A 26,313-nucleotide genomic window follows, 5' to 3' on the forward strand; every position below is an offset into this window, starting at 1 on the left:
TTTTTATCTGTTATGCAGTTCTCCAGCTGAAAATTTCAGTGTTTCTTTTTAACTGCTGTTACAGCTATTACTGTAAAAGGCAAGATGCAAAACCAGCACATCAAATAGTGCTTTAGGACACAGAAACTCTGTCTGTGAGTTCATCAGTTACTTGCTCAGGACCGCTGGGTACAGAGCGGCAGAAAACCCTGGACAAGTTACCAGTTATGAGAAGAATCCAAAAAGAGGCTGGAGGAACAGGCCCACGGTTCCCAGGACGCACACGGTCACAAACACCCACAGGAAGATTCTGTCAATCACCATGGCGACGTACTTCCAGTCGTCCTCCACCTGTGAGCAGGAGAGGGGACACAACAGCAAGGGTGGGGTAACAGAGGGTGGTGTCAGTGGTTACAAGTGAAAGATGATTTTTTTTTTTAAAAGCCAGTGAGGAGGCGTTCACAGTGAGAGAGGAAGCAGGTGATTCAGAATATCAGTAGGTTCAAGGTTGTTGCAGTAGATTGGGGGAGGTAAGGATTATGCAGCAAAAAGATGTAAAAAAAAAAAAAAAAAAAACAGAAGACAGAAAAAGAAGAGAAAAACAGTTGAACATTTTGTGTAAGTCAACAGAAAATTGATACATAATTTACACAGGCAGAAATTACTATGATAATCACATTCATACCACGGCGTCAAAAGAAGCCACTTGTGTTTTGACAAAGCTGATTGAGCCATGGGTTTTGCATATCAAAGGCTCCTTTTCCCCTTTGGGAGATTTCATTTCACCCACTGTATTTATAACTGACAGGGAGAGGAGGGAGAGCTCTCGACTCCGATCTAAAATTATTTCCTTCCAACTTACATTATATTTAACCTATGGAGCAGGTTAGACTCTTGAACAATGCTGCAAAGAATTACAGCACAGCTATCCCAGGCTAATATTGTTTTTGCTAGTGTCTTTGCATAAATGTATTATGCATAAGCATGCTTGCTGTGTGTTTACTTTCTACGGGAGCCTGTAGATTTATATAAAGCACATCAACACTGGAATATTATATTTCTCATTTGACAAGATTCCAAAGTTTTGTCTACGAATTTTGTAAAGGCAAAGTCCAACTCTACTTAGAATAAAGCAGAATTCAACACATTACATGGAGAATAGCAGGATAATAATGTGTTTTTTTTGGCAGAAGACCTTTTGACATGTTGCAGTATGAAAATCACAAATGTGAGTCGTAGAATTCATTCATTCATTTTCTGTAACTGCTTGTCTTCTGGAGGGTCGAGGAGGGTTGGAGCCTATCCCAGCAGTCATTGGGCGAGAGGCGAGGTACACCCTGGACAGGTCACCAGTCTATCGCAGGGCTAACATAGAGAGACAGACAACCATTCACACTCACATGCACACCTATGGCCAATTTAGACTCACCAATTAACCTAACTAGCATGTCTTTGGACGGTGGGAGGAAGCCGGAGTACATGGAGAGAACCCACGCAGACACAGAAAGAACATGCAAACTCCACACAGAAAGGCCACAGTCGGCCCATGGATTAGAACCTTCTTACTGTGAGGAGTCAGTGCTAACCACCACTGTGCTGCCCAGTTGTAAAATTACAGATGGTTAAATTCAGCTTAGCTGTTTCAGTTTCAAGACCCTGAGCATAAATTCTAACAAAACACAAACTAGACTTGACACATGCATGCGTAAATTGGAGACTTGGGAAACTGGCAACACAGAGTGTGAAAGTCATTCCAGTGACAGTAATGGTATTCAGTTCATGTGCTCATTTCAGTTCTAATTAAAACCAGGCTAACCATCACACATGATGTTATATTATGCTTAGTGGATTACCTATGGTTTATGAAAAATATTGATTTGTCCTATTGCCAAGTGATTGATGTGCTGGAGCTGCTAGACGACTGCGTGAACGAAAGGGTGAGGACAGAATGAGTATTTCCTGGGACATGGCGACGACTGGCTAATAATTAATTTTGTCAGAGCCATACTGTTTCATTTAAATAGACCCACCTGCACCGCGTCATCCTGAGAACTGATCACTCTTGTTTTTACTTACAAGAAGTTCAGTGTGTCCAGTTTCACAAAAATAACTGCTGCAGTTGAGTGCACTCATACTGCCCCATCTAAATTGTGAGTTTGACTTTCAATCCATTATCATTATATTAATTTAATATGACGCTGACATGATCCGAACTAATGCGAGATGGCCTTGCCTTGTGACTCTTGCATTCTGACTCATAGCAGCGTAGAGAACAGACTACAGGCGAGTGCTGCTGTGAGCTCATTCAAGCCTGACAGTATCATTAATCTCAGGCATAATCTGCATGTGACAGGAGCGATTCCCTAAGGACTTGACTCCTCACCCTCACAGCAAACTCACAGAGTTTGACATGTACTCAGAGATGTCCGTGGGTGACCAGTTGTTGTCTGCAATATTGGAATGTTGTTCCTGTTTCTTTTTCTGATTTTTGATCATACATCTAAGCCTGTGAACGAGGCTATTTTAATACAAAAACAGATTTCAATCCTGAATTGATTCCAATTTATTTTACTCTTATTACCAAATGACATTCAAAGTGATCACTCAATATCAGTGACTCACCTCTTTGGCCTTGTTGCGACTCCTCATGTTTTCAGCAATGTACTTGACACTCTCGATGGCCTGTTTGACCTCAGGTGACAACACAGAGAAGGCCACCACTGTGTTGATGCTCTGGTGACTCAGCTGACGCGACATATTCCCAGTTTCTGGTGTTTCCGGGGTCTCCTTCCCATGCTGGCAGGGGCAAGGGCATTTCTTACCCGTGCAGCCCTCAACAGACGAGAGCCTACTGTCCCCGAACTCCAGACAGTTTAGGGATCCTCCTCCGACCTGCTGGAGATCACAGGCAGGGTTCAGATTCACAATCTTCACTTCATAGTAATGATTCATCTTTTCCAGCCATGGCTCAGTTCACAGTTATGGGATTTCTGCGATACATCTGTAGGATCGTGGATAATCAGCATTAACAAGGCAATGTCAAGGAAAGACATGTTATCAACACATCTTGTGTGTGATCATTGTTTAAATTCTTTACCAGTAGGGAAAAGTTTTTTATCGATTGTCCTCAGTGCTTGCAGGTAGTCGATAAATAGATCCCAATGGATTACTCTAATGACAAGAATGTGCAGAGGTAAAAACAAGCATGCTATCAAAGAGTTAGAAATACTCTCAGTACGCTGTTTCAGGTGATCCAAGGTTGGGTTACCTGAATTGGGAACATATTCTTTAAAGAAATGTGTCTTGGGTAATACTGTGGGGAAACTTTCAGTTTTCTCCAAACTATAACTGAACAACATCTAAAAGAAAATAAATAAATAAAAATCAGTGGCAGCAATCAATGATGGTTCCCTAACCCACAGCTAAAACACACTTTGTCCAGTTTTAGATGTATGAGTGTACAGTATACAGTTTCTTCGTTACCCAGATCATATATTTATGGACAAGTATAGTTATTAGTCTGAATTGTTCTTGTAGTGGCTCTACTCAGGACCTCCTCACCCTTTGTAACTGGTGTACTCTAGAATATATGTTACATTACAACCACAACATTTCTGTGGTGTGTACATGAGCCATTCATGACACTTGGGTGAGAGCCTTTCTTAAGTTGCCACTTACCTGCATCAAGCTATTCTTCCGCTTCTTCCCTCCCTTTCCTCCTCCGCCTCCTCCTCCCCCTCCAGCTCCTCCTGCCTCCCCACTGCTGTCCAACCCCCCAACCTTGCTGTCCTCATCAATCGGTCTCCGCATCAGCATAATCCTCGGCAGCACTTTGAGAAACACAGAGCGGACCCAGCTCGGCATCGTGTGGGTCATTGGCGTGCGGTAGTGCACATTCAGAACAAACACGGTGATAACAATGCTGAGTGTGACGAAGATCATTGTGAAGAGCAGGTACTCTCCAATGAGCGGGATGACCAGCGATGTGGAGGGGATGGTCTCCGTGATAACGAGCAGGAACACAGTGAGGGAGAGCAGGACGGAGATACAGAGCGTGACCTTCTCTCCACAGTCAGATGGGAGATAGAAAACCAGCACTGTGAGGAAAGAGATGAGGAGGCAGGGAATGATAAGGTTGATGGTGTAGAAGAGTGGCAGGCGCCGGATGTAGAAGGAGTAGGTGATGTCTGGGTAGATCTCCTCACAGCAGTTGTATTTGATATCGTGTTTGTATCCTGGGGCATCGATGATTTCCCACTCGCCGCTCTCCCAGAAGTCTTTCAGGTTCACCTAGGAGATGGTTAAAGATCTTAAAATCACATCATATCACAGTCTACCTCAAGCAGAACATTTAGATTTAATTTACCCTTCTTAAGAGGCTCTTGTCGGTCAATACAATACATATGGTACCCTGATAAATAGAAATTTGTATGGAAGTGCAAACCAATTTAAAACTCTTTCTGGTTCACCGAACCTTGTGTGATGCTTGCTGCTCATCCTAATTTTATATAAATAGGAATTTCATAGAAAAATGGGAAGAAAATGGAAATTCAGCCAAGGATTGTTTAAACTATAGATGGGTTGTGATTCAAATAGTGATTGTGAAAATCCTTTTTTTCTGCCTTTAAATTCAAATTATACACTAACAAAGATGTTTTATCCTAAGATTTAGTATTGCACTTTCATTAGGCTAGTCAGGTGTTGGACTGAGATATATTAAAAGATTAAAAGTGAAGCTGTAAAAGACAAGACAACCAGTCTTATACCCAGTATGGGTCCAGCTTCAGAAATGTTGGTTTCTACATTCCCCATCGGGCAATTCATTCTTCTTCCTTGATGCTCACTTCTGCTCCTGTATCCAGAAGTTTTTGCAAATATTTGGGAATACACAATTTCTTTTTTAAACCTCGTTCTAGTGCTACAGGAGACATTATAAACAGCTTCCACAGACTGAACGGTGCTCTCCATTACTAGTAAACTGAGCTTTAATGTGTAAAATTGATAGAAAAAATAATGAATCTTTAATACATACTGTAAACATTACTGGATTGTCATCAGTAGTTCAATGGGCAAAACAGAGAGAACATAAGAAATTACTTGATATTTACATTAGACTTAAACACGGTCACCATCACTAACCTTAGACCCAATAAGTACCAGGTCAATCTTGGCTTTGTCGTATGTCCAGGAACCAAACTTCATAGAGCAGTTCTGATAGTCAAAGGGGAAGTAGGTGATGTCCATTGGGCAGGAGGATTTGAAAATAGCTGGAGGAACCCAGGTGATAGTACCATCAAACTTCAGCAAGGCCTTGGTCTTATCCTCCACCAGGAAATCGCCTACGGCACTGTTCATGAGGTATGTGTATGTTTAATCAGTGAGATGTGTTCCCATTTCAGGGAAGGTGTGCATGATCCAAGCATGTTTAGAAGAGGACACACAAGTTATAAGATGGCAGAGATGTCAAATGGTGAGAGGGGGACGTGAGGAGAAAATGGAAGTGGGCCAGAGAATAAAGAGGAGAAGATAAAAGGTAAAATTATAGAAGTATGAAAGACTGCATAAAAGGCAGATGGCAAAGATTATCATCATGAGCCTCTATCGTAAGTAGAAAGAACACAATCAAGTGAATTGAAACGGAGTGAATAGAACACAGGAGTAACAGACCATAGACAGCCTTATTAGCATATTTCATTTTAACTCTATTGTTAGTTGTTGAAGCTATAACTAAAATGTGTGCTTCAGAAATGCGGTCATTGATGTAAGATATTACATTAGATGCTCTACAGTGAGTTTATGCAACTGAAAACAGCTGCCTGCTGCTGGAAACAAGGCTGATTAGAAAGTCTTAAGACTGAACAGTAAACAGTAAAGTTGCAGACCGTGAATCCAAATCTCTGAGCTGAAAGAAGCTCGGGGCTGCACCACTGGACCAACATTAGCTTTTGTCTAATGACTTAGTGTAGGGAAGTTTCAAGGCTTTAGCTAATGGCTAACTATGCCAAGACTTCCTGTTCCTTGCATTCATCATACTTCAGAGTATGATTCACAAGCCAGTTTTATACTCACTCTATTTTTTATTTAATATTTATTTGCTGACAGAATATGAGGGGCAGTCCACTGACTTTGCTCTTCGCCCAGATGACTGTTCACCTGCATACGATGAAATCAGTCTGCTGAAACATCATCAATCAATACTAGCTGGACAAATTAAAACCACAAATTTTGTCCCTTGCCTTTAGATTCTGCATATTTATCTGTGGATGTTTGTTTATAGAGGCTAACATCCAGCTGCTGGGACACAACTTTGGTTATTTTCCAAAAGGAGTTGTTGCGTATACTTATTCAGTATTTGTAAAACAAAAAAATAATTTAAGAACTAGCAGGTCACATAGCTAAAGTACTTTCTTGACAGACTCGACCTGTTTGCTAACTCATCGACAGCGTATGCTGGCATGTAACCAAAGACTGTGATTGGCTGGTGCCACTCAGACTATAAACTTAAAGAAAAAGAAAAGCTTCTGGTACCAGATCCTTGTTTACAGATTCTGTTTGTTCATATGCTAATACTGGATTAGACTGTGTAGAGATTAGTAAAATGTTGATCCTTTTAGTAAAAGTGTGACAAAGATCCTGTTCTTGGTAAAGAACAAAAACGTAAAATAACGAGTTGGACAGATACACAAAAGATATTCTCTAATGACGCTTTGAATGCCCAATCATCAGTTGAGACATTGTAAGGGGACCGCTGAGACACCATTCTTTTAGTTTGGCCTTTACTCTTTCCTTCTTCTATTCTAACGGTATTATTCACACAGCTTTAACTTGTCATGAAAACATGGTTTCTTTACAAAGTTAGAACATGAAGCCAGTGTGATTGCCTTTTCAATGGGTAATATTGCAATAATGTTGATGTTAGCAGAGCAGATGAATTATGACTAATGCCTCACTTGTTGTAGAGCACAATGTCAGGTCTCCAAATCTTGTTTGATGGAACTCTAATGAACTCAATCCCATCAAAGTCTGCCGGAGCCCATCGTAGCTTGTAGTCGTTCCATATCTGAAGGCAAAGAAGAGGAAAACATTGTGAGCATGCTGGGGAGTCAGCAAACTGTTTTGTGTTTTGCATTGTACACGGCAGACAGTTTTAGTCACTGGAGACATCCTCCTTCCTGGGAATATTTTGAAAAGCGTATTTATACTGCAGGCAGAACATCCTTTGATGTTTTACAGCACAGCCAAATAAAAAAAAAGTTAATGTTTAGAGAAAGAAACATTAGTTTTACTGAGCAAAGGAATTAGAGATTAGAGTCACAGTCATTTCATAATTTTATCATGTAAGGTTTTAAAACACGGTCATATCTGTACAAAGAGCAGTTAAGATAGAGGGGGAATGTATAACCTATAGGAATATAAGATGAGCACGTTCATGTTATCATACCTGCAGGTACCGTTTCATGAGGCATAGATCCATTAGTCTTGGCTATTTGCATGCTATTCGAGATGAATTCATTCATTAATATCCAGTTACGACCTGGGAGGTCTTTAATTAACCACTTCATGCTACGCTGCCTTTTCCATTTATCTATCCAGGGAGTATACATTATGATTGGCTGGAGATGGAATTCTTGATCAGGTGTGTAGCCTGTTGTAGCCACGAGACTCTAGTGAAAATGAAAAATCCTGCTCTTGTATCAACAAAGAGCTGAGCTAAATTATTTTCATTAGGAGAAAACGTCCGTCGGTCATTTTCAAGGCTTTTCATCTTCTTATTATTAGATGTAGTACTCAAAGTAATAGTAGTAGTAATATTAGTATTATTCTTAGTAGTTTGACTTTTAAATAGAGCATATTATTCATTTTCTTTGTACTGTACAGTACTGTAACATTTAAGTAAGAGAAAGAGATGTCACAATTTTTAATTGATGTTTATTTACTCATCCATATATTTCATATTCAGTTATTCAATTATCTATTTTCTTTTAAATAATTCTAATACATCTTTATAAGACTTTGTTTTGAAGCAAGAGGTCCAGCTCTCCTAAACACCCAGATTATTTTCATACAGCCCCTAGAATACCCCATCAGTGTTAAAATGTTTATGAGGGATAAAATAAGGAATAAGGAAAAGCAAGTCCCAGAAATAACAAATCCAAATAATTTGATACAAGTTAAAAGCAGAGATGGAAGAATGTGCTGCGAAAAAAACAACTATATTTTATATTTTTTCAAAGTTAAACACCAAAGACAGTCCAAAGCAGACACCATGGCTGTCTTTAACTGCACAGTGTGTTAACACATTTTCTTCTCGCTTGTATAAAGCTAGTCAGTGGATCTCAGTTCTGTGAGTGAACAAATTTAGAAACTCCGCATATTAAAGCTAGCGTATAAAGAATCCCCTGCAGTGGTGCTGCAGAGCATTTGAAGCGAATTCATCAATGGGGTGGCTTTCTAAAATGGCTTCCACTGTTTACCCACTGGCTGTAATCCAGAGTCTTTATCAGTCACTGTGATGTTGACACAGCTTCTCGTTAGCGACGCCATCTCATAAATAAACAGCTCAGCCATCCCAAACAACAAATTAAGCTTGCCTATACATGCCCTTCAATGTATTTTAATTGGAGAGCTGCAGGATCAAAGCATCATCTTATCTACTACTGAATCGCACCGGCTTCGAGCATATGTTTGGCCATGAATAGCTATTAGTCATACATTCAAAATGTGAAGATCTATAATGTTTGTAGAAGTTTGTTTTTAAAGAGAAATACGGATGAGGGGGAGGCCAGAGACAAATGTTATCTGGGAGAACAGCTGGCAGAGTGAGGTCAGGAGTACGAGGTCTGTGGCTATAGATCTGTTGAGAGGTAGAGCGTGACCAACCATAATGCTGACATTGATCACCTGCTGATAGTGTTCAAGTGTTCATCCTTCTTTCCTTGCCCTCCCCTTTATTCTTAGTATTTAACATTTCAGTGATGCATGACACACACAGACGGAGTGAGGGAAACTGCGCCTCACCCTATGCGGACCTTTGTTTGGATAGATATGTGCACATACACACACGCGATCCGTCTTCAGCCTTCACTTACTTCTCTCACCCCAATGAGATGGAGATAAGTCAGTGAAATAGTTAATGCATGCCTGTGTTTGTATACTTACATGCCTGAGCCATAAATTTGTTTCCATGATTTGGTTCACTTCATCCTGCCCAGACACAAAGAAGAAAGAGAGGTTGTTGTCAAGGAAATGTGTTGGCTTATTTGCCCGTACATGAAAGAGTGTGTGTGTTATTTGTACATCAGCTCAAATGACTTCTGGTAAAGGTCACACCATATTCAGTTTTATGAGACAATGGAAAGAATTTAGCCAGGTATACATATCCACAGGTTTTGTTTTTTAAAGAAATGGAATTCCTTCTCTAATCTTTGCCCTCTAGAGCCAGAGATGATTGACGGAAAAGGTCGACCTTGAGTATGTTAATAATAGATGGAAAGGTTACAGATGTGCCGTCCTCCCTGCCTTTCCTGTTTGACCCTTATTCAGTTCTGATTTGCAATATCGTGATTCTCCCAATTCCCAACACAAGCCACCCAGAAAACTGCATCAGCCACATCCGGAGCAAAATGATGTGAAAATGTGCGCACACACACACACACACACACACACACACACACACACACCCACTCACCCACCCACACACTCATTAAATGAACCTGCACTCGGATGTACACGTTCACACACTCACCTTTAAATTAATCTCACCTTGCCGAGTGAGCAGATACAGCTACATATCAGTCCAGTCTGAAAAAGGCTGCTGCAGGCAATTTTCTCTTAATCTGTGGATTTTTTCATTCTTAGCTGAAGCCTCTTTTCACTGGGGAATGTGCAGCAACCCCACCCACCATCACCACCACCACCACGCGTGTTAGAAACTTAACACGAGCAAAGCAAGACCGCGGCGTATAACAGCACTGGGTGACATTTTTCGGATCCGTGAAATTGAACAGACTAAGTAAACACTGTGTTCACTTTGCGCTTCCCCTTCTCTCGTTCTGCAGCTTATCTTTCTGCCTTTCTGTTTCAAAGGTAGGAAATACGATAGAGATGCTTGTAGGAAGACCTCTCACAGTTCACACAGACTCTTTGACTCTGTACCTTTGTTCATTGACTTCTAAAACTTGACAGTGTGAAATTAATTCGCAGTGGTCCTTTACATGTGTATGTGAGGATGGCAAGCTTACCACTTTGACGAGCTGTGAGATGGAGACCTCAAACTCCACAGTGACGGGGTCGGAGACGTTCTCCACTGGTCTGATGAACTGGTTATATCGTCTAAACAGCTTCCTGAACAGCCGGTCCTCTGCCTTGGATGAGAAGCATTCTGGGGGTGTGGAGACAAAGAAGAGAGAGGCAAGAAGAAAAATATGAGACTGGGCAAATGAGTGTGACATTTGGGAGAGACAGGAAGAAAAGGCAGTGTTAGAAAAAAAATGTGATAACAAATTGTATCTCTCACGGAGTTCTTAAAGGCTAACACTGATCAATCACTGCTGTCATCCACAGTCCTCCAAGCCAAATCTAATCAACTAACTTATATAACTTAAACAGGGAACTGAGAGGAAAAATGACTTGATTCTCTTTTCTTGCAGCGTCACTTCAGTAAGCTTTTTGACTTGGTGGAATTAATGTTTCATGATGTTTAATGAATCATCTATAAAGCAGTCTCTTCAGATCATCAGCTTGCATCATCAGAGTAAAAAGTCGACTTTGAATAAAAATGGGCGGGTGAGATAACGTTGGGGCTGTTTGAGATGGACTAAATTGGACCATTGCCTTGAAGAATGCTGGAAACCAAGAGCAGAAGTGTCCAGTCCAAGAAATGTCTTGCACGTACTCCCTGTAACTGATCTCATAGGGAATAAGAGAAGGGGGAGGGACTCAGAACATTATTCATGACATGGCTGACTCTCACTGACCTTTCACCCTGACATCCTGAGTGTCTCCCTGCCTCAGTTCATTTAAGTTTAGTTCAGTTAACCATGAGAGCATTTTCATTAGCCCCAGCACATTCCTTCTGGACTTGCTCATATATTCGTAGACTCCTATTGTTCAGCTCAGTCATTGTTTAGATGGGTGACAAACTGACAAGTAGTAGATCTCATCTTTTCTGACAAATTTCAAGACCAACAGCGTCACACTGGCCAAATCTTTATTCTTTTTAATTACTTTTTAACAAACATTTTCTTTTCCTTCCATCACATTATTGCATCTTTTCATCTCAGTTTGAAACATGTTTACAAATTACCAGCAGCTCCAAGTTGGTGTCAAGCGTGCATCGCTGCCATGGTTAAACTCATTTGCAGAACATGAGTGTATATTTATTTTCCTCTGTTAGGTATGCTGAGCCTCAAGGTCATGTCTAAATGCTCAGCGGGGGCTCTGGGCTTTGATGAGAGCGCAGTGCAATATGAAAGCAATAGATTTAGCCTTGTTCAGTTCAGTCAGTCTAAGAAAACCACTGAACTTACACGAAAGTTCATCATATAGAAGGAAACAAACTTTTGGGTGTATGTTTTTAAAAGCCTCAGAAGTAACTCTGTCAGCTTAGGCAGCATGGTGGACAGGTATTAGTGTCCAAGAAATCCTAGAATGGAATCCAGTTTAAACTCAACTAAAAATGTAATATTTGAATCAAAATAAATCACAGTGACAAGCATGTCCTCTTCTTCTCAGTCTGAATATTGTCAAAGATGGCTCGGTATAGCTGCCGGCGACTGAGAGGTTTGTCCTCATTACAATTTACCTACATATATATATATGTTTGCAGCTTAAGTGTTGTGTAACCAAAATAGGAACACCCCTGTTTTAGTTTTAATCATCCAGGAAGGAACCTAGAAGGCCTGAGGCAAACCTCAGCATGTCCAGATTGTAGAAAATGCTCAGCAAGAAGAGCTACAGACAGTAGCCTGAAGACAGAGGCTGGAGTTTGTTTTTTTAGCACAGGTGAAGAATAGAGTTGTATGGTGTGTGGGAGGTGCTGACATTTCGTTTTTTTCCCCCCAGTTCTGTATTCCCATTTCTAACTTTTCTTTATGCTCTAGCCTCAGATCTGTAACAATGGGGGAGGTTTATGTCATCCTATGAATCCAAACTTCACCAAATTCAAAACGTAATCCATAGTTTATACATTTATCCAGATACTAATGTGAATTAATCTATGGTCATAATAAATTTTTAATTTTCAGCTGTAGTGGCTGAGTCCACCATTTCCACCAGAATTTAAAATGCATACATACCAGCCTGGTGTAGTCAGACTCATTAACACACCATTAAATTTCATTATGGGGCGTGTGTCAAGCTATATGGAGGGAAACACACACACACACACAGACAGACACACCCACCCACACACACACACACACAAAAATACTCACAAGCACACAATTAGATAGTCTTACAACCAATCAGAACCATTGTTTTGTAAATAAATTCAACTCTACGGTGCTCGGATGATGCTGATGACTATATCAGTGTTACTCTTCTATCCATCACTGCATAAAGCCACAAAACAATGTGTGGGAGGGGAAGTTAGTCTGGCTTCCTGGCTACCTACCTGCATATTGTACACACACTGCCACTTAAAACCTCTCAGAATTTTCAACATTTCTGCATAAAAATGACTCAAAAAATCTGCAGACTTTCACAGTCATAAGAGGAGACAAGAACCCAATCAAGCAAATGAAACAGAAATATTATGCTTTGGTATTTGTTCAAAAGCAAGTGCACCTCTAGAATTACAAATTAATTTCAAGGCAAAACTAGAGTCCATCTGTTCAGAAGTGTTTCCAGTTAATGTAGTGAGACTCAGGTGTTGTTCAGTGCCCTTTTTTGCTGCATCTGGGATGTCTTGCCACCACTGATGGACCAGTGCATTCTGAATTATACTAGCAAATTCTAAGAGAAAATGTCAGGACATCTGTCTCTGAGCTGGATCTTAAGAGAAAATGGGTCATGAAGTAAAGACGACCTGAAGCATCATTCTACAAAAGTTGCTCTAAAAAAGAATTTAAGATTAAAGAACAAAATGAATCTTTTGGAATGACAGAGTCAAACCCTGGACCTCAATTCAATAGAAATGTTGTATAAGGACACAAAGAAAACAGTTCATGTGAGGAAACCCACCAACATTTCAGAGCTAAAGCAGCTCTTTCAGGGTGAATGAACTAAATTTCCTCCACGCTGCTGTAGATGGCTGATCAGAAATTATCAGGCATGTTTAGTAGCCGTTATTGCTGCACAAGAGGGTCACACCAGACTCTGAAAACAAGGGTTCACTTACTTTTGCACCTCACAGATATGTACAAATGATTCATTTTCTTGAATAAATAAACACAATAGCATAATATTTCTGCTTCATTAGTTTCTTTCCACTTTTTGAACAACCGAACATGATGGAAGAGCCATGGTTAGATGAACAGTTATAGGCAACAGGCAAATTACCTCTATAGTTTTTCAGTCAACTTTAATTTGTTCTATTGTTGGCAGAGAACTAGTTGTGTTGCGTTATGTGCAGCCCATTGACTGTGTGGTGCAGCCTCCAGTTAGATCACCAGTTAGATCACAGTTGCTTTTGACATGGTGAGAAAACACGCAGTTATTGAGATAGCATACATTATGTTTGTTTGGCAACACTTTAAAAGGATACAGTTGCACTTTTTTGTTGTTTTTTTGTTTTTGTCGCGAACCAAATATTCGTCAGGAATCTTCAGGGATATAACTTTTAATCTAGAATTTATACTATATAACAGTGAAACAGCACTAGACAGACCAGCTACTGGTGGTTGTGTAAGCTGCACAAGTTTTCAAAGTGAACCGTATCAAAGCGACAAGTTGAAAGTTCCCCACACAGTTTGCTGCCTTGAAGCCAGCTGAGTCACATCAGTTATCACTCCTGCAGTTTGTGAAGACGATCACCCACTCTTCCTCTTTCAAGACCCCCCAGTGCTCTAAGACTTGTCACACAGAAATCCTGCTTACTTCCTCTATAAATATCTAGATCGATATTATTATTCTCTGCAGGGCAGCTCTAAAGGTGGTTGGATGGAGGAGAGGAGATGCAGGAGAGACTGGATTGGAAGGAGAGGGAATGTGCAAAAAGTCTGAAAGAGAGAACTAAAAAGGTAAACTAAAGAAGACACAAAGAACAAAAGACCTCTGCCAACTCAAGGAACTCTGGGGAAATTGTGTCACCTCAAAGATTTTGTCTAGAGGGGGCCCTGTCATTTTCCCACCTAAAGCCATTTGAAATGCTGGCTAAAACCAGACAAACTGAGTTGGAAACAGATGAAAGAAAAAAATCTTCTTAATTAAAATGGACTTCTTTGGAGAAGGTCTGAAATCCTAATGATGAAAGACTGTTGACTTTATTATATCAGGATCCCTCGGTCACAGGCAAAAGATAACCCTCTCCATGCAGACAACAATGACTCCAGAAAGCCATCTGGTGCTGAACTCCTGATGACAGTCCTCTGGAGAGAAGGACTATCAGAATCAAATAAATCACCAGGATGAGGACAGGAAAAGAGAAGAGAAGAGAAGAGAAGAGAAGAGAAGAGAAGAGAAGAGAAGAGAAGAGAAGAGAAGAGACTGAAAGCAAAGCCTTCTTAAGATGTCACTCAGAAGATTATATGAATCCAGACTTCCTAGCCTTCTGTCTGGTAGCTGCTTAGCAAGTGTTAATGCTATGCTAAATAGAGTTTAAAGGGAGCATGATAGCAAACACTTTGCATCTGATCCATCTTTGGCGAAATATAGAAACAATTCCTGTACATATTGTTGACAGCAAAAGTTTTGAACCCACCCAAAGATGCAAGAGAACATAATAAAGTAGAACACAAAATGGTAAGATAACTGTGAAAAAGAAAAGAGCAGGAAAAATACACGGATTAAAGAGGACTGCCATGGTGCTTCATCTACTTGTTAGAATAATTACAAAGGCAGAGCTGCTCTCTGCTACATGTCCACCGACTAAACCAGCTCTTTGATCAAAACAGGATTCTGCACTCACAACCATGTGTGTGTATACACACATACACACATTTGACATGGTCAGATGCATTTCATGTTGGTAATCATAAAAGAACCAATTATGACAGAAAATGAGGCACAGGTTCTAGCCACTTTCATCTGGATTTATCATATTTATACCCACACTCCCGCTCTCTCTCCAGTTATACCCTGGCTGCTTTCATCATAGTAGGATTAACACGTCACATGGCATGAACAGAGAAAAGTTATTATGTTGACAGGACAATATAAATGTGTGTGTATAGTAATTAAAATGAAAAAAAAAAAAGATCTACAGAAAGTGTATGAAAATTTGTAAATGATAATGTCAGATGTTCACCTTGCTTTAAATGAAAGACCACCTAATTAAACATAACTATTTCCCTACTGCAATTGTTTAAACCTCTCCCCCGGGTATTGTCTGGGTTTCCAGGGATGGCAAGCCCATCACACCTTGCATTCACTCCTCATGTTGATGTGATGCGCACTGTAAAGAGGAAGAAGACAAATCTAAGGACTGGATTACATGGTATGTTTATCCACTCTCCTTACTATAGACAGCAGAATAGTAAATGAGTGTGAAAGCCCATGCATAACCACTGCATCTACTATGTGGATGTGGATCCTGGAAGCTGTTAGAATGATGATTTCAACCAATATATATATATAAATATATATTTACCAGACAAATATTTGAGGTGGAGGAACTGATGAACAGTCCACATCACTAAAAAGAAGTTTGTTGGAACTATCTGTCAACTTCTGAGGGTAAAGAATTTAACCAACACACAACTCCCCAAGCCTGCAGTTCCCCAAATGGCCAACTGAGGCTGTCTCCATAAACAAGTCAATCTCCACAGACTTCTATTTTAGCAGAAATAAACATGTTGTGTGACAGTGAACCAACGTACTAGGTCCCCAGAACTGCAGCTAAATGGAAGTCATGACATCGATATTCTGAGATATGTTAAAGAAACTACTTTATGTCTAAGACGTTGTATCCAAAAAAGGTTTAAAAAGGCAACGGGACTTGTAGAGTTTGTTCAGAAGACGTTTCACCACTCATCCGAGTAGCTTCTTCAGTTCTGGTGGACTGGTGGGAAATCTGAGGTTTAAATAGGAACTCCTCCTGAAAAAACTTGCTTGTTATGCTAATAACCAGAAACTGGTGCAGCTAATTTCCCTTAACGACTGGGTACTTACCTGTAGTGGAGGGGGGGACTGTGTTGTCCCTGTCCTCTTTCCTATGAATGGTTCTCTAACGACTCTTGTCCGTCAGAGGCTCCAGTGTCAAGGTGTGAATGAGACTGAAACTTCTTGGGGACAGAAGTTAAAACTGTATTGTAAATAGATGGCAGATTAAATCTCAGTCCACCTCCTCTGTTTAGTGAAGGTTTTTCCAGTTTGACATAGATGGCTTCCTTTACTCCTCTTTCAAACCATCGGTCTTCTCTGGCTAAGATTTGGACGTTGTTATCTTCAAAGGAGTGTCCTTTGTCCTTCAGGTGTAGGTGGACCGCTGAATCGTTTCCTGATGAGCTGGCTCTCCTGTGCTGGTACGTGCGTTTATGGATGGGTTGTTTGGTTTCCCCAGTGTATAAATCTGTACACTCCTCACTGCACTGAACAGCGTACACCACATTACTCTGTTTTTGCCTGGGTGTTTTGTCTTTTGGGTGGACCAGTCTTTGCCTAAGTGTGTTTCCTGGTTTGAAATAAACTGGAATACGGTGATTTCTGAAAATTCTCCTGAGTTTTTCGGACACTCCAGACACGTACGGGATGACGATGTTTTTTCTTTTGTTGTTCTCCTCCTCTCTGTCCCTTTTGGGGTATCTTTTTGAGCCTTTTAGAAAGGCCCAGTTGGGATATCCACATGTCTTAAGTGCCCGTTTAATGTGCTTTTGCTCCTTCTCCTTGCCGTCCGGTCTTGTGGGTACAGTCTGTGCTCTGTGCTGGAGCGTTCTGATGACCCCTAGTTTGTGCTCCAGAGGGTGGTGGGAATCAAATAATAAGTGCTGGTCAGTGTGGGTGGGTTTTCTATACACTTCAATGTTGAGGCTTCGGTCTTCTTCCACATGCACCAGACAGTCCAGGAAAGCCAGACTACCTCCGCTGATGTCCTCCCGAGTGAACTTAATGTTGCTGTCCACTGCATTGATGTGCTGTGTGAAAGATTCCACTTCCTGCGTCTTGATTTTAACCCAAGTGTCGTCCACGTACCTGAACCAGTGTGTGGGGGTGTTACCTGTGAAAGAGTTCAGGGCTCTGGTCTCGACCTCCTCCATGTAGAGATTGGCCACAATAGGTGACACCGGTGACCCCATTGCACAGCCGTGTTTTTGCCTGTAGAATCCTCCATTAAATTGGAAATAGGTGGTCGTCAGGCACAGATCGAGTAGCAAACATAGTTGGTCTGGGGTGAGGGTGGTCCTATCAGCCAAGGAGTCATCCTTTAGTAGTCTTTCCCTTACTACTCTAGTGGCTTCTCCGGTGGGGATACACGTAAAGAGTCCAGTCCACCAGAACTGAAGAAGCTACTCGGATGAGTGGTGAAACGTCTTCTGAACAAACTCTACAAGTCCAGTTGCCTTTTTAAACCTTTTTTGGATATACCATGACCTGGATGACTGAGAACCTTCACAGACATAAGACGTTGTACATGAGGTGCAACCAGGGGTGGACTGGGACAAAAAATCAGCCCTGGCATTTTGGATCAGACTAGACCATCACATTCGATAATGCACCCTTTTTTCAGTCTTTTTGGTCTCTTGAATGTGTATACCAACTGTGCAGCTCTTTAAAACCACGTACCTTAAGCCTTGCAATGAGGGGAATCGGTGAGAGTGGACACATAAATACTCCTAAAAAGTGTCATTTATTAACACTACAAAAATGTGTACTCCACCACTCCATCACAGTATATGAATCTTAAAGCAGTATTCATCCATTTTTACTGGTCAATACCCTTTGCACTACTGGATTTTTGGCATTTTGTTGTGGGTGGTGATCCAAAAAGCGCTGTAACATAGAAGGCTTAGGATGGGCAAAGTAATCTATGTCCTCCTGCTCTCTACTCTCCTCTCTCTCACTAACACTCTCCTCTTCTGGGGATGCTATCTCAACCTAGTTCAACAAAACATCCAGAATTATTGGATTCTCTGATAAACAGACACACGGCTGCATTGGCATGACACTGGCAATGAACAAAATGACAGCATTTTAAAAAGTGTGATTTTCTTTCGTTGTAGCCTACATTGTCTTTTGGCTACATAAAAACTGCCCCAAACTCATTTTTTCCAGGCCTAGAAAGTACCTTAGCCTAGACCTACTAGTTAAACAATTAATAGTCTAATCACGAAATCCGAATGCTGCCCGCTGACTCACTTTTAATGTTGGTGAGTGGTGGCTTTACATTTACAAATACGCCTAGAATTATTGGATTCTCTTGTAAAGAGGCACAAGGACGTTAGCTAATTTCACCTGCGTTTACAATACAAACTAACTCGGCCATAGAACATTAGCCAAAATAATTTTATTGACGTTTTATCATTTTATCAGATTTACCAAGGGGCTGGGTTGCTTTAACCTCCTCATTACATAGCGTAGGTGTTCTGAAAGCAGTCCAGCTCACCACAGGTTCAACTACATGTTCCTGTTTACTGTGAGTACCACTGCCAGAACCACTGTTGCCACCGCCACCACTGTCATCAACCACGGGAGCTGATGAAGGCCCTGCCGTGGCAAACATGTCTGTAATTTAGGCACATTTGGCAACGTTTGCTTGAAGAGCAAGTTGCTTTCTTTTCTTTTTTTTTTCTTGCAGTTTCTCTGTGCCTCCTTTGCATTTTCTCTCCATCTCAGAAGATCCTAACAGGTAGCGTGTCCATGACTGGTGAAAGCATTACACAGGCAGGACCAATGCGAAAGGGGTTAGTGTTTAACAGTGTGGTTGGGCCAACCCAGTGTCAATCGGGTCGCTGATCTACTGGTTTTATGGGCTGGTCAGACCAATATGGACTGTCGGCCCAAATATCACGTCAAATGCCCGGTATGAAGCTTTCTTCTCAGTAATCCTAAGAATGCACAACCACTGTCCCTTTGTTGTTTCAAGTAAGTAGTTTAAACTGAAAGGCATCTGAGCTGTCTTTGACATTGTTTCGTGGCTGTGTTCTTCATTGAGATTATCTTTCTGATGGGACACGTGGATTTTTATTTTTCAAACAAAGCTACAAAACATATGGGAAGGAATTAGAGATAGTGATTGCAGTCAGGTCAGTACACTTAATGTATTCAAAAGTACAGTATTAATTATTAAGTCAGTGGGAAGAAAATGTCAAAACTCACTTAGAAAGCAAGTTCTCTGCATATACTGTACATCCCATGAGATATTTAATGCACACAAGAGATGAGGTTTGGAGGTCAACGTGCATACTGTGAAAAAAAAATGGTCTGGAGACGAGTATCGCTCAGAATGATGGCGGAGAGTGTTGTGAAGGGAAGGAAAATGGGAAAAGGGGGAAAGGCGGGAGGAGAGGACATATAATGAGTGATGGAAACGAACAGACCACTTTATGGACTGTGTGAGATGCTAGTGTAAGAGAGCCATTTAGCCTTCAGTCTCCCATGAGCATGCAAATGCTTTTAAAGCAGCAGAGTGAGGAGGAGAGAAATGGAGAGGAAGAGAGAGAGAGAGGCATGTGGGTGAAAGAGAACGTGTTTATCTTTACAGTGTTTATATGAGGAAGAACATATGAGCCTCAAACACTTGTTTTCCTTTTGTAGCGGTCAAATTTAGTGGAAATGCAATGGATTCAAGAGAGAGGCATAGATGAAACTGGAGAGGAAAGAGAAAAAAAAGTAGAAAACTGATGACAGCAACAGAACCTGAGAGATTTGAGAGTAAGAAGGTCTCCGTAAGGTGAGAGACAGGTGCAAGGAGCTTGAACAGATAGAAAAGTGGAGCAGGGACTGTAGTTGTATGTGTGTGTGTGCGTATGTGTGTGTATGCATGTCCAGTTAATGGAATAGTATATGTGTCTGATGCTGTCTACAACAAAAAGCTCTTTCTTGCCATAATTACATTCTGTCAAAATGTTTGATTTGTCATTTCCATTCATTCTCTTCTTGGCTGTTGGTCCATCATCGCTCCATTTACGACATTCACACCAGACTGCACACATGTATCTGCGCGCTCTCCCAATTTCAGCGTTCTTCACCTTCAAAGTGAGCAGAGCTAATAGAAATTTACCCCAAGGCTCACCCACCAAAATCTGGGTTACATGAATTTCAATATGTTTCATGTAAGAAAATCACTCAACCTTTGCAATTCAATATCTCACAGACGGTCTTCTCATTTGAAAATGGACAATTTGTCCTTATTAGATGAAAATGAAGTGGACATATTCCTTTCTCTGGGGTGGGAAAGAATGTTCACCTTGGACAGGCCGAAAATAGAGGAAGGAGGAGGAGGAACCATTGTCTGTGTGTACATGGACACCGACAATCTGCTAATAATCAGAATGATTAAAAATGGCTCATGTAGAATCAGTCATTCATTTTGAGACAGGTGGTATCCTTGTACAACCTTGATCAGATAATGACTCTCTTCTTTTTGCGTGTGTTTGCCCAACATGGGGTGGACATCAGGGGACAACACGGAGGTAGCAGGGTCAATACAAATGTTTTGCTAATCTTTTGCCTTTAAATGAATTCATTCATAGTTGGTACGGTAAAACCTGCTGTTCTTCCTTTATATTTCTAGCAAGTTTGATGCTTTGCGGTGGGAAGAACATTTCTAAACATGTCAAAAATAAAATCCCATTCATTCATCAGATATTTGGAATCCATGCAAACAGTCAAGCACACACATTATCCAATATGCTATTCAAGAAAACTGTTGGCATACTCACAAATCAAGTCAAATATTGCTTTGTTAACGAGTGACATAAGACGTGTTTTCACAGGATGCCTCCCACACTTTGCATGTTCTGGTAAAACACTGGCGTTCTTGAACGCTGTTTGAAAACAGGCGGATGTTAAGCGCGGGCTGGCGCATGAGGTGTTCTCAACATATTTATCTGTGACTCAGATTGTATTTAGCCACGCCCCCTTCTTCTGTGTGTTCTGCTCTATAAATGTTACAGTGATATGAGCCTTGTTACCACGCAGCTGCACTCTAACACACACACACACACACACACACCTCATCACCACAGTTCACTGACCAGATCATCAGTCATGCATTCAAATACATTAGGAGAGCGGCCTCTATTTGAATACAAGTGACAGCATTGTGAATATACCTACGGGCTGAAGCGACACATTAGTAGCTGCACACTTTGAAACCACCGAAGGCTAATTATATACAGCATGTGTACGTGTTTACACTTTGTGTGTATGTGGTCATGTATTGTAAAGGTATACAGATAATGCTCCAGCTGAAGCTAAGGTCATACTAGCTTCTCTGTTTGCAAAACTATGCTGACACTAAGCCATGTAAGAGGATGCTCTGGCACATTTTCATGTGAGTAATATTGATCAGACTGTTCATGCAGGACTCAAGAACAATACAGCAGTTTGTGGTCTTCAGTCACACTGTAAACTTTCTGAGGGCTGACTGGACACATTTAAAAAACAGGTGAATGCTGATGAACAGTCACAGTCAGCTGGAGATTGCACTAAATAAGCAGATGCATGCTTGGATTTGTCCATAGTGCGAGCTTCTGCTGAAGCAGTAGAGTGAATGATTTGTGACTACAGATTCAATCATTTGCTAAATTGTTTTATCTCAGTTCAAGTCCAGGTGCCTCTATGTTAGCCTTGTTTTAGTTGCATGTCTTGACAATAAGTTACTGTAAATGCTCCTTTATTTATTTAGTGCTTTACTACCTGTTGGTACGCTACTGTGACTTTACAGTTACACTTACACATCTACCCACTCCTTCACACAAACACACATTCAAACACTGGCATAAAGCACTGGGAGCAGTTTGCTCAAGGACACTTCAGCATGTGGTCCATGCACCAATCTGCTAACCCCCTGGATCGCGGACAACCCGCTCTACAATCCCACCCTTCTCCTACACAACAGGATTAAATACTACTGGCTACTTTCACCGCTAACTTAACAGAGGGAATGTCATTACAGCTTCAATTACAATGTATTATTCTCTCTGCTGAGAGGGCAATTGGCTGCAATCTGCCTTCTCTTCAGGACCTGTACGCCTCCCGGACACTGGAGCAGGCAGGAAAGATTGCAGCCGAGCTCTCTCACCCTGGACCCAAACTTTCTGAGCTGCTCCCCTCCGGCAGGAAGCTGCAAAACCTCATCCCACAAGAACAGTTTCTTTCCATCCGCAACTGAACTTATAAACACACTCCCCCACCACACACACACACACAGACTCTCTCACTGATGTGTTAAGCCTAATATGTTACAATAACTCACCTTGTTAGTTGATTAATGCTCGCCTTTTTAATACACAATATGTACAGTACAATTTATCCTCTATTTATATATTTCCTTATTTTTTTTCAGACTTATGTGTATTGTACTAACCACCACAACAAATTCCTAATTATGTGAGAACACATGTGGCAATAAAGAGAATCCTGATTTTGATTACAGTTGTTGGCAGTGTATCTTCTAAACCAGGAATATGGACTTTTATAATTGTCTAAAGTTGTATCAACTTGTATCAACTTATACAAGGGCAAAACTAAACAAAATAAAAGTAAAGTAAATAAATATTAAAGATGTAAACTTGCGAGTTCAGCTTCTTTACTTTTAGATATTTAAATATGTTGTTCTCTGGTTTTTGATGGGTAGATTAAATGGCGTCAGGTTTGTGAGTCTGCTGGTAGGAGAATTTGGATTTGCAATCAATTCAAACAATTATGAAATGAACACTGAGAGTCATATGACTTGTAAAAATGTAATCAGATTTTAACATGTCAGTCTAGCACACCTATCCAAACTCTGTCAGAGCAGACTTTGGAAGATGTTAGTGACAGGTTCGTAAGCCTGCTACAGTGTCTGGTTAACGGACAGTGATTACCTGCAACTTCAGGAGTTCTTAGAATGGATCAGTCTACTTGCCAAAAGTATCTCTGCCTTTCTGGATCACAGTTTTGTGCGAATGATTTAGGTACACACTTGAATAAATATTGGCCTTTTAATGTGCAAAGAGAGTCCCCTCATATAATCAGGCATGGAATAAAGAATGTGTGTATACAGAAAGCCTCTCTGTCACCCATGCGTAAATCAAATAGCTGCTATTCATGCTCTTGGAGCAAATGTTTAGGTTAATGGTCTGAAATGCTCCAGCATAATTACACTGTCTGCATCTATTCCATAGAGTGGCTCCAGGTCAGAGCCAGGCTCTCTGCTCAGCTGTGGTCAGTGATTAAGAAGCCGGTGCATTTCAACAGTCACAAATCCTTCCATCCCCTCGTGCATTTTATCCCTCCTTTATTTTCCTCCCTCCCCACCTTACTTCCTCTCCTTCTCTCCTTTCTGCTTGTTTTTTCATTTCATCATCCTTCCTCACGCTCTCCCTCTCTTCCTTTGTGCTTTCAAAACATAGTTTTCCTCGCTACTTCCTTTTCTCTTTCCTGCTTATCTCCCCCCTCCCCTTCTTCCTTCTCTGCATATTCACTCAACATATTTCAACATACATATTTTAATAACTTTCTACTGCTCTGTGTCTTGTTCTAAAGGTAGAGATGTTCCTTAATTTCAACCAGAACAGTTTATTTTTAATCCTTCTTTACAATAACTTTTACTGAAGTTAACTCTTAAGCCTTAAAAATCTTTTGAAGGCGCAATGCTTCATCCAAATAACCAATATTCAAAAGCATGTCCTCATTCTAAAGCTACAATAATTTAATCATATCTTTTCACACAAAAGTACAAGAATAAATATACTGATGACGAGTTAATACAACTTTTTATTCTTACCATAACTGGGATAAAACAAAATAAGGTTATCAGAATCCTCCAAAGTCACACATTGCTAAGAGATGTGTTGTTATCAAATGCCTGCAAGCGACCGATCCCCTTGAATGAAAACCTCATATCTGTCTTCTGTCTGAAAGAACAATGTTGGCTCAGGCCTTGTCTAACCTACTAACTCTCTCCCTTGCTGTAAAGAGGAAGAAAAGATCCTGTAAACAAATTTTAATCTGTTTTGGTTTCGTGGAATTACACAAACGCCTAAAAACAAAATTTGCATTCATCAAAATTCATTTGCCCTTTCTTGGGTTCTTTCTCATCTAATTCTGTTGACCTAGTTTGTGTCAGATCGTGAGAGAATAAATTTAAAGACTAAAACTGATAGTTCTGAAAAGAGCTGACAATTCTTTGGATTTTTTGGCGATTGTTATCTGAGAACCACGATCACACAGCTCTCTAGCCTGAAGCACTTCTTTGGATTTAGCGCACTAGAGAGAAGCTCTCCTCGACCCTGTTTCCGACTTCTAACGCCCGAAAAATAAATAAACAAACTTACTGAAAGGGAATGCACTATTTTTCAGCCTAAATATCACAAAATCACCAAGTTAAGTGCCAAGACTCACTGGCGCGCAAAGGCGCTTACTTAGGCAGGCTTACTTTTCCAAGCCACAGAACGCCAAACGCGTCTCTAATCAAATCCTCATATAACAACCCTACCTTGGATAAATCCCACTTACCTTGCGCCTTCAAACCCACGAGAAGCAGCAGCAAAGTCCATCTCACCGCTGGCTGCATCTCTCCCCGTGTCGTTTGGCAGTCCTGGTCACTTTTTTTTTTATCAGAATGAACTCTGTTTAAATCGACGAGAGACAGAAATAATAACGTTTCTCCCCTGGTGCCGCCTGCCTCGTTCTGCCGGTGCGCTCCTTCCTGATGTGATACAAACTTGTCTTCGTTCGTCCCTCCCCTATGAGCGCAAAGCTCCCCTCTGGCGCATCCATACAGACTCGACACACATGAAGGGAATACCGCCCTAACAGAAAGAAGGGCATCATTAATATATGAAAAACGATTTTGAGCCTAAAATCAGGAGATCGTTTTTTTTTTTTTAGTAGAACTTTGAGCTTTCCCCAAGGTTGTTTTACCAGAGCCAAATATGTCATTAACTTGCTAATTATGATACTAAAACGTGGGTATATTGTATTTTATTCCAGTTGACACAGGGTTAATGTCAGACAGTTTTAATGTGAAAGTGATGGCAGGTGCAGGACTGAATTATCTGTGTATGAAGACAGTTTATTTCAGCTACGCGTAAAGCATTAGTGAATGAGCGCTGTCCGCGGTCCTGAAATAAGCTGCCACCTACTAATGTGTACTTTTAGTTTGTTGCATTCACCGACGTTTTAGTTGCATGGTGCAACTTTTTAGAAACATATGTCAAAAATTCATGCATTTCTTTGTGAACTGCGTACTTATACGGGGGACAGACGTTTGCATGCTGTGTCTTTCCACTGCCACTAAACTGCAGCACTGCGCTGTACTGAGGAGGAAAGTTTATCTGCTCGTGGTTCCCTGTGTGCCTGTTTACCAGCCTCCAGATTGATGATTAAGTTTAAATTTAGCTCTTGATTTTACACGCTTGCTTTCACGTCACTAAACAAAGTGAGTCGAGCTGACGTGAACCGAGACACAAAACCATTCCGTGAGTGGCGAGAAAGGGGGAGAGACACGTGATGAGAGGACGAGGGAGAGAAAGAGAGAGCGAGAGCGTGTGAAAGTGGTTGGATTGGTTGGATTTTCAACAAATGTTTGTCTGTCTGTCTGTCTGTCTGTCTGTCTGTCTGTCTGTCTGTACTATCGTCCACATGACTGCACTGACACGCACACACACACACACCTACAGACACACACCGATCAGCCACAACATTAAAACCACTGACAGGAGAAATTAATAACATTGACCATCTTGTAACAATACAATGTTCTGCTGGGAAACTTTTGGACCTGGCATTCGTGTGGATGTTACTTAGACATTTACCACCCACCTAGACCAGACCAGGCACCCCCACCCCATAGCAATGACACTCCTTGATGGCAGCAGCCATCCCCAGCAGGATGCAGCCTGACACAGACACACACACAAAAACGGTTTAGGGACAACTAAAAAAAACATGAAAAACAGCACAAGGTGTTGACCTGGCCTCCAAATTCACTACATCTGTGGGATGATCCACAGAGGCCCCTCTCTTCAACACACGGGACCCAACGGCCCCCACTAACAACAATCTATTGGCAGACACCACAGGACACCC

The 26,313-nt window shown here is 41.0% G+C and overlaps 1 protein-coding gene across 1 annotated transcript; it reads right to left on the minus strand.

Moving 5' to 3' along the window:
• Positions 1-204: 204 nt before the first annotated feature.
• On the minus strand, positions 205-24,886 carry chrna6 (cholinergic receptor, nicotinic, alpha 6; the record flags this gene model as incomplete). The annotated part of the gene is made up of 8 exons (XM_084558602.1): positions 24,739-24,886; positions 10,221-10,360; positions 9,139-9,183; positions 6,930-7,039; positions 5,119-5,326; positions 3,658-4,269; positions 2,602-2,871; positions 205-330 (listed from the first exon to the last, which is right to left on the minus strand). The coding sequence occupies exons 1-8, from the start codon at positions 24,794-24,796 to the stop codon at positions 205-207; spliced, it is 1,569 nt and encodes a 522-aa protein (XP_084414728.1). The 5' UTR covers positions 24,797-24,886.
• Between the last annotated feature and the right edge of the window lie 1,427 nt (positions 24,887-26,313).

This window comes from Chelon labrosus, assembly GCF_963514085.1.
Source record: "Chelon labrosus genome assembly, chromosome: 2".
NCBI classification, from domain to species: Eukaryota; Metazoa; Chordata; class Actinopteri; order Mugiliformes; family Mugilidae; genus Chelon; species Chelon labrosus.